The sequence below is a fragment of the Chrysochloris asiatica genome, unplaced genomic scaffold (assembly GCF_000296735.1).
Source record: "Chrysochloris asiatica unplaced genomic scaffold, ChrAsi1.0 scaffold00005, whole genome shotgun sequence".
NCBI lineage: Eukaryota > Metazoa > Chordata > Mammalia > Afrosoricida > Chrysochloridae > Chrysochloris > Chrysochloris asiatica.
In genome coordinates, this window is record NW_006408523.1 from 5582213 (window position 1) to 5591367 (window position 9155).

General features: G+C 47.5%; 1 protein-coding gene across 1 annotated transcript in view; it reads left to right on the forward strand.

Annotated features, from left to right (window-relative positions):
• The first annotated feature begins 474 nt into the window (after positions 1-474).
• Positions 475-9155, forward strand: part of MEDAG (mesenteric estrogen-dependent adipogenesis) — a 21141-nt gene continuing 12460 nt past the window's right edge. The window contains exon 1 of the mRNA XM_006832048.1: positions 475-737. Coding sequence (XP_006832111.1) covers positions 475-737 — 263 coding nt within the window. The remainder of the gene's footprint in view (positions 738-9155) is intronic.

Below are 9155 nucleotides of genomic sequence, written 5' to 3' on the forward strand. Positions count from 1 at the left end.
AACCAAAAACCCGAAGAGTGGGAGGCGGTGATTTGGAAACTGGTTTCAAGTCTCGGAGTGGGGCATGGATTTGGGCCTCTTGTACATCCTGAGTTTTTAGCGAAGTGTGAGCGAAGGGACCTTGGTGATGGGCCCGGCCGCGCCCCCCGGGGGCGGATGTCCCCGCCAGTCTCGTTCGCAGGCAGGGCGCGGGCCGAACCTGGGTGGGGAGCAGGCGCCCCAGGGGGATGACTCAGGCTTGGCTATGCGCGGGCTGGAGCGTTCCAACTCCGAGTTCGCGCCCTGAGTCTCGGGTCGGACAGAGGGGATAAAACGGTCCCTGCGCGGTGTCTGCAGCGCTGCTGGCCGGCCTCCGGTCACCCGGGCAGTCACTCAGCCCTCCCCGAGCGCGGGCGCAGACCGGCGGAGTGCTCAGGTGGCCCGGGGACCCTCGGGGACGAAGCTCCCAGCGCTTGGACGCTCTGCCCGGAGGACATGGCGGCGGAGACCCGGCCAAGCCTGACCTCCATTTCGTCGGGCGAACTGCGCAGCCTGTGGACGTGCGACTGCGAGCTGGCCTTGTTGCCTCTGGCCCAGCTGCTGCGCCTGCAGCCCGGCGCCTTCCAGCTGCGCGGGGACCAGCTGACCGTGCCGGGCCCCGGGGAGCCCACGGCCGCACGCGGGGGCTTCAACGTCTTCTCTGATGGCGTGGTCCGCCTTGACGCCCAGCTCTACCGCCTCAGCAGCTACATCAAGAGGTGGGTGGTCCCCGCCGAGGACCCCACTCTGCTGCCTTCCCTGGGAGCCTGAGTCCTCTCTTCCCACCACCCTTCTGGGCACCCCCTCCACCACACCACTTCTCCTAGTTAATGTGCCCTGTCCTTTGCCCAGATATTTGCAGCTGCAGCTTGAAACCATCCCGAGGGGTGAGGGGTGGGGGAGACACCTCTGTCTGGCCCAGGGGGCGCACAGGGTGAGAGTGCTTGAGTTCCGTTGTTCTCCCCCAAAGCATAACGGGTGCATTGCATTCCAAGGACTCCTCAGCTGGGTTGAGCTAGGGCACACCCTTCAGGGAATGTTTGCAGTTGAGAAGGAGAGAGACTCACTCTCTGGCTTTAAATTTGAGGTGTGGAGGTCCTGGTGGAGTAGTGGGTTAAGGAATCTTAAGCTCAGCTGCTAACAGAACGGTCAGCGGTTCGAACCCAGCAGCCACTTGTGGGAGAGAGATGTGGTTGTGTGCTCCGTAAAGATACAGAGCCTTGCAAACCCACTGGAGCAATTCTCCTCTGTCCTGTGACTAGATGGCAGTGGATTGGGCCTGGCTACGTTGGGGGAAGATACCACGTTCTCTTCATTTCTAATTTTATTTTGTGAAAAGATACAAAGGTTCTGCAGGTGGGGTGGAGGAGTGAAAGGCAAAAGTTCAAAGTTTCCCATCTCTGACCTCTGGCTGTGTTTCCAGACAGGGATAAACCAAGCAGAGAACAAAGCTGGAAAGGAAGGGACAGGGAAGTTCTGAGAAAATACGGCCCCGGATGTCCTCAGAGTTTCCAGAATGGCAGCTCAGAGCTGGGCCCAAACCTAGAACCTTGGTTTGAGGGAGGTCCCTGGGATGTTGAACTGCTATTGCCAAAGGGCCTCTGGGCCCTTGAGCGCTTCTCAGGAGAGACCATTGGAGCAGGCTTTGATCTTGCTCTTGGTTGGGTAGATCCATGATTTTGCTCTGTCCTCTTGACGTCGTCACCCAGGAGGGCACAGTCCTCTTATATGTGTGCTTTGGGATGGAGAGTTGGGAAGGGGGCAGATTCAGACTAAAGTTTGACTCAGAGATGAGTCAGGTGGCCAGTTATTAAGACCCAGTGCTGTTGGGAAGACGTATGAGCTGTGGGACCCTATGGAAGAGATGGAGTCGGGAGACTCCAGCAAACAAAATGAGACATTCCAAATGCCTTCTTTAAAGGTGGTACAGGGGATTGAGCAGTGGGCTGCTAACAGAAAGGTCAACGGTTCAAACCCACCAGCCACTCGGCAGGAGAAACATGACTGTCTGTTCCCCCAGAGACTAACAGTCTCAGAAACGCTGAAGAGCAGTTCTCCTCTGCCCTCTAAAGTCTCTGAGTCAGAATCCACTCAATGACTGTGGGTTTGTTACTGGAAAACAACAGCAACTTATTCTTCCAAACAAAGATACTGAGGGCTTTGAACCTCTGAAAAACCACTCCCCAACAACAAGTTATTTCTCCCTTTCTTAGTGAAATGGGAATTACCACCCAGAAGTAGGGGGATAGGGGGAAGAACTGAGTTCAAAATCAAAATTTCAAAGATTAAAAGAAACAAAACAAAAATGACCATTGGATTTGAGAACAGAACATGAGAAAAAAAAATTTCCTGACTTAATTGAAGCCTTGGGTTAGGTGTTTGACCAAACAAGTTTCCCTAATCTTAGCAAAATTGCTGTAGAATTTAAAATAATGTTGAAATGTGGTCCCTGGAACTCTTGCTTTGACAATTTTCTACACAAATTAAGCAGCAGTTTAATCTGGCAGCTGTACATCCTGACAAGGGCTGGTAGGTCCGACTTGCTGACCTTTTGGTTTGCAGTCAAGTGCTTTCACCAGGATGATACAAGGGATTCTGGGTTCGATTCCTGGCTAATGCATCTCGGGTATAGGTACCACCCATCTGTCTATGGGCTACTATGATGCTGAAGAGTTTTCAGCGGAACTTTCACACTAAGACTAAGAAAAAAGGCCTGGTGATGTACTTCCAAAATTCAGCCCAGTAAACCCCAATGGACCACAATAGTGGGATCAGCAGCAGATCATGGAGATAGAACATCTATCTCATCCTGTGGTGCATGGGGTGGGTGGTTGTGAGCTGGGAACTGACTAGGGAATCAACATTAGCCAAATACTTGGCAGATGTTATTTTACTCATGGAGTACCTTGGTTAGCCAGATGTTACCAGTGAAGAAAATGAATCTCAGAAAGATTAAACATTAGTCTGAGGTCACAGAGGCAAAAATCAAACCCACATCTGGTGATTCATTGCTGCCTTCCTTCCTGGGTGACACACTCTGGTCTTCAGCCGCTGTCTGCCTTCTGTTGTCTATTTGAACTTCTTACTGTGAATTGGGTGAAAGTTTACAGAGCAGATCATCACTTTTCCATTCAACAATTCGGACACATTTTGTTTCATCTCCCTGATTACAATCCCTACCATGTAGCATCACTCATCCCACTTCCTGTGTTCCCCATTGACATCCCCTCTTCTTCCCCAATCCCTGAACCCTTCTGAACTTGGTCTTCTTTGCATCTCAAGTAGCTGATGATTCTCAGGTGTGGGAACCTCCTCAGTGTTATTGTCCTCCTTAGAGATCTATTGTTTGACTGGAAACTGAGTCTTGGGCGCGAGTTCAGTTCCAGACCTGAAGGGTGGCAATGAACCAGAGTCTCAGGGGTCCACCAGTCTCTCTCTGATCAGTAAGCCTGGTCTTTTTTAAAATTATTTTTATGATTTTGAGGTTTTCTCCCATTTTTCTCTATTCAGGACTTTTAATGTGATGCCTTTCAGAGTGGTTGACCAGTGGTTGACTAGGCACCGTCTAGTTCTTGTGGTCTCAGGGTCCTGGAAGCTGAGGTTTTCCTGACCCATTAGCATATTAATTAGATTGTTTCCATGAATTTTTTATTTTCTTCTCTCTTCTTTGCTCTGGATAGAGAGAGACCAATCATTGCACCTTAGATGGTCAATCACAAGCGTTTAAAATCCCAGTCGCTACAAATCAAAATGCTCTCTGTGGATTCTGCAGTGCCATCTGCCCTGTTGTCTACTATTTCTGTGGAGTTGCTTCTGACTCAGGTAGCCCTGGCGTGGTGCTGTAGGACAAACACTGGACCATAAGATCCTTTGAACTGCAAAGTTGGTGGTTCAAACTCACCGGCGGCTTCTCGGAAACCTTATAACAGGGTTACTAGGAGTTGGACCCAACTCGTTAGCACTTAACACGATGGTGATTCCAGGTGTGCAAAGTAGAACTGCTTCATAGGGTTTTTTAGGATGTGCCCTTTTGGAAGCAGATAGCCAACCCTTTCTTCCAAGGTACCTTTGGGTAGATTCAAACCGCCAACTTTTCAGTTAGTAATTGAGCCCCTAATCATTTGTGCCATCTAGGGACACTGCTGGCTGGATGCAGCTCCCCAAAGTCCCCAAGGTGACGCTTCTAGTATCTGTCAGTTTAGTAGATGATTCTAACTAACTCTGGGCCCTTCCCACTTGCTCCCTTGTATTTAAATGTATTTAAATGAGCGAGCCTGAGCCAGTGGAGTGTGGGCCTATGGATACAGAGAGTTGTGTTTTCTTTTCACATTCTGGAAACTTCCATATAAGGAGTCCTGGGGGGCACACGATTAAGCAGTCTTCTGGTAACCCAAAGGCTGGCGATTCGAACCTACCCAGCGGCTCCACGGGAGAAATATCGGACACTCTGCTCCCATACAGATGACAGTCTAGGAAACCCTGTGGAGTAGGTAGACTCTGAGCTGGAATAAACAACACAACATGCTCTGAATGCCGGCAATGCCTTAGCCCAGTGTTTCTCAAACTTTAAATACGCATCTCCTGAGTACGAGGAGACGTCAAAGAGTTCGTGGGAAAATTCATTAAGGCTGAAGTCCATTTTCCCACAAACATTTTGAAGTCTCCTCCTACCGTCTCTAAATGCAGTGCTTCTGAATAAAACTTGCGAAGGCTCCGGGATTCTGCATTTTTACATGCGTGTCTGTGTGACGCTAATACTTGTTTCTTTGCTTCAGAATATTTTTGTTAAAATTAATGTTGTTGTTTTTTTGTTGTTGAGTATACACAGAATATACACCAATTCAACCATTTCTTCCTATACCATCCAGTGACATTAATGACATTCTTCAAGGTGTGGAACATTGTCACCCTGAGAATGGTTTCTGAGCGGTTCCTCCCCATTCACATCAATTCATTGACCCATTAAGGTTCCTACTGAATCGTTTCAAGTTACTGTGGTCAATTTGATTCTAGGTAGATTGATTGAACAAGTACAATGCTCAACAAGGCAGATGTTCATTATTAATTAAGCTAATTGATTTGGTTTAAAGGGGATTTCAGGGGCTATTTTTAGTTTAAGGTTTAAAGACTATCTCAGAGCAACAATTTCAGGGATTCATCCAGCCTCCATGACTCCAGAAGTCTGGATTCCATGGAAGTTTGAAATTCTGTTCTGCATTTCCTCCTTTTTGTTCTGGACTCTTCTATAGAAACTTTGATCAAAATATTCAGTATTGGTAGCTGGGCACCATGCAGTTCTTCTGGTCTCATGGCAAAGGAGGCATCCTTTAGCCCGACATCCCATATCCTCCTCCTATTCCTGGCTCTCCTTCTCCCTTTGCTGCTCCAGGTGAATATGAGGAGACTTCAAAAAGTATGTGGAACAATTCCATTAATTTTCATTCCATTTTCCCACAGATTTTTTTGAAGCTCCCTCATAGAGACCAGACCAATGGCTAGACCTCAGATGGCCATTTACACGCTTTTAAGACCCCAGGTGCGACATGACGCTAATATTCTTGGTCCGAGGGTCATATCTCAAGTCATAAGGCCTTGCCCACCTACCATTTCATACTGAAATGGTGTATTTATGATCTCCCAGTAGGCTGCATGCTACTGTTTGGAAACAAGTCCTTTCCTTTTAATTTTTCATCTTTGTGTAGCAGCACATAGCAGGTGCTTTGTAAGTGTTTGGTGTGTGCATGAATGCATGATTCATTCTTTCCCCTCACAGGGTTTCATATCCTGAAGGTCAGTAATAACAGGACCAGCTGACTGTGTCCCTGAGTTGAGCCACACATGTGAGCGTGAGAAGCCTGGAAAATGAGCTTCATTTTGCTCCAGTTGGAGCTGAAGGAAGAGGGGAGAAAGTGAGAGGGAATGAATTCTTTGAGAGTTTGGAGTGTGGTTCTGCAGTAGTGTATAATGTTAATGGAGTCCTGGTGTGGCGCTGTAGGATAAAGCACTGGACCACAAGGTCTGTTTGAACCACAAGGTCGGTGGTTCAAATTCACCAGCTGCTCCTTGGAAACTCTATACAGGGTTGCTATGAGTTGGAATTGACTTGGCGTCACTTAGTAACAATATATGGTTAACGCTAAAAACACAAAGCTCGATCATCCTATTTGCTCCCAAGGACAGCCTGTCCCTGAGAGCTTTAGTGAAGGCTTCTGAAAGCTACCAAGCAATGCCTAAGTCTCCCACACAGACTTTGGCCATGTAGGGCCTCTTTTGTCTCTGCACTGTGCTCCATATATATTTCTTTAATATAAGATATTTTGTGTGTTTTGAATGACATTTCACACAGCACATTAGGTTTCCATTTAACAATTTCTATGCAAATTATCTTGGTGTGGCGCTGTAGGATCAGCACTGGATCACAAAGTCGATTTGAACTGCAAGGTCGGTGGTTCAAACTCACCAGCTGATCCTCAGAAACCCTATAAGGGTCGCTATGGGTCGGAACTAACTCAATGGCACTTAATAACAACAACATACAAACTCTTCAGTGACGTTGGTTCCATTTTTTACAGTGTGTCAGCATTCTCATTATTTCTGTTCGGTTGTTCTGTTTCCGTTCATCTAGCTTCCCTTATTTTATCATCTTTGCTTTAGAGCAAATGTGGACCATTTGGTCTCCTATGGATGATGATTTGTTTTTTTTAAAGGAGCACAGAATTTACAGAATTTCTGCTCCTGTGAAGATTTTAAAAAGCCTCAGAAACCCTATACAGGGTCGCTGTGAGTTGGAAGCAACGTGAAGGCACTTAACAACAACTGTTTATTCTATGAGTGAATCCCTTATTTAGCTGAAAGGTTACCTCTGGGAGTAGCTTCGGTTCAAAGTTGAAAGGTCATCTCAAGGATGATACTCTCAGAGTTTCTCTAATCTCAACTGGTCCAGTAAATCTGGGCTTTTTAAGACTGTGAGTTTCAGTCTACATTTTTCTCTCATTCTAACAGGGTCCATCTTTTGTGTCCCTGATGAGGGTGGACAGTAGTGGTCAGCCCATTTCCCACTGTGGTGGAGTCAATTCCGACCCATACCAATCCTACAGGACTGAGTGGAACTCTTCTCAGGGTTTTGAAGACTTCAGTTCTTATGGGAGCAGCCAGCCTTACCTTTCTCCCATGAAGCAACTGGTGGGTTTGAACCAACAACCTTTTGGTTGGCATTTCAGGGGTTTAGCCACTGTGCTATCTGCTGCTGCTGTATGCTATTGAGCTGGTTCTGACTCTAGAGACCCTGTATAGGGTTTCCAAGGAGTGGCTTGTGAGTTTAAACCACCGACCTTGCAGTTCAAACCAATTTTGCAGTCCAGTGCTTATCCTACAGTGCCACACCAGGATTTCAAACAACCCTAAACCAACCCCCCTACCATCAAGTTGATTCCAATTCATAACAACCCTACAGGACAAGAGTCGGTTTCTAAGACGAACAGGCCAGTGCTTAACCCACAACACCAGTATGGTTCTTTCAGTGGTACAAACACCCATATTTCTAAAACAAACATCCATATACACCCCTCAGGTGGCAGCCATGTGTTTGAATTCTTGTTTGTTTTCCAGCATTTAAATGGTCAGAGCCCAAAGGCATTGTAAGAGAGTGGGAGTAAGAGATGATTTGAGACTTCCGGGAGCTCTGAGAAATGTGGGCTCTTAGAGGGGAAGGATGAGAGTCTTTCAGACACTTCTGATTTGCTAGAAGCAAAATGCACCGCTTTCTTCTGGTGGCTTTCAGATACTGCCTTTGTTAAGTTGTTTCTGTTTGCCCTCAAAACTGAACAAAAATGAGGAAATTGGAGCCAAAAGGGAGAAACTCATGTTCATTTTTCTTTCCTGCTCTTACGTCATTGTTTCTTGGTAATGCAAATGAACAATCTTGGTTGTATCAAAAGTATAGAGACCTTCACCCCCATGGGGTTCAAAGCTCACCAGGATTAATGAGGAGTTAATGCTGTGGTGCTGGGGGTTAATGCACCAGACTGCAAAGCCGGTTGAACTGCAAGGTCAGCAGTTCAAGCTCACCAGCTGCTCCTCGGAAACCCTATACAGGGTCGCTATGGGTCGGAACCGACTCGACGGCACTCAACAACAACAATGCTTGTGGCTCAGAGGTGGAGCTCTCACCGTCTATGTAAATGATGGCTCCCCTTTTTCCTTCTTCGGCCAGTGATACAGAAGCCAGCGCCATCTTCTTCAGGCTTGGCTGGTTTTCAGAAGTAGGCCTTTATCATGAGATGTACTTACAATCAAGTGCTCCTTCCACACCGCTCTTCCCCCGGGGGAGGAGGGGAATAGAAGACAGAAGAGAAGACCTCTGTTCTTCTGTTCTCTCATCCTGTTCAGCCTTTATTACTCTGAAGGCTCCTGCCCTCCTCTCTGTTTCTTCTCCCCTCTGCTTGCCCTGCCTTGTCATCCGACCCCTCACCTGTACCCTAAACACCAATGCCTCTACCTGCTTCTCTTTCTGAAACATTCCAGCCCATATCCCCTCTCTGCACCTCAGTGCCAACTCCCCTGCTCCATCCCAGAAGATGGGCTGGGAGACAGAGACTGTTTTCAAAGTCTGGTGATCTAAGAGGCAGGGTGTGTGGTTGAAGACCCCTCAGATGTCAGCTTTTCAAAGCTCTCCAAAGCCCAACTGACAAGCCCAGAGAAAAGAGAACAAGTTCTAAGACACCAAGTTGGGGGACAGACAAACAGAAGCTGTTCTTCTGACTTAGGAGCAGGTATCTCCCTGTGTGCTCTGGGCCTACACACCTCGATGGTTGTCTGGAACACTGGGTCCTCGGTGTGGGGTCAGGAAATGGTGCAGGGGAGTTGGCCACAGCTCCCTGAGGCTGTTTGTTTTCTACAACTGGGATGTTCATAAAGATGGTCAGCTGGAAAGAAATGAGATGTAAGATACAAACACACCATTTGTTTAGCAAAGAGGAGCCACAGGGGGCTGGGTTCTGCCAGCCCATTCACGTGTGCAGATGTTCACAGCTGTGTCCATCCATGGTTCACTGAAAACAGAGGTCTGATAGCACAGAAGTTAAACGAGAGTTGGCATTCCGAACCCACCAGTGGTTCTGAGGGAGAAAGAAGAGGGA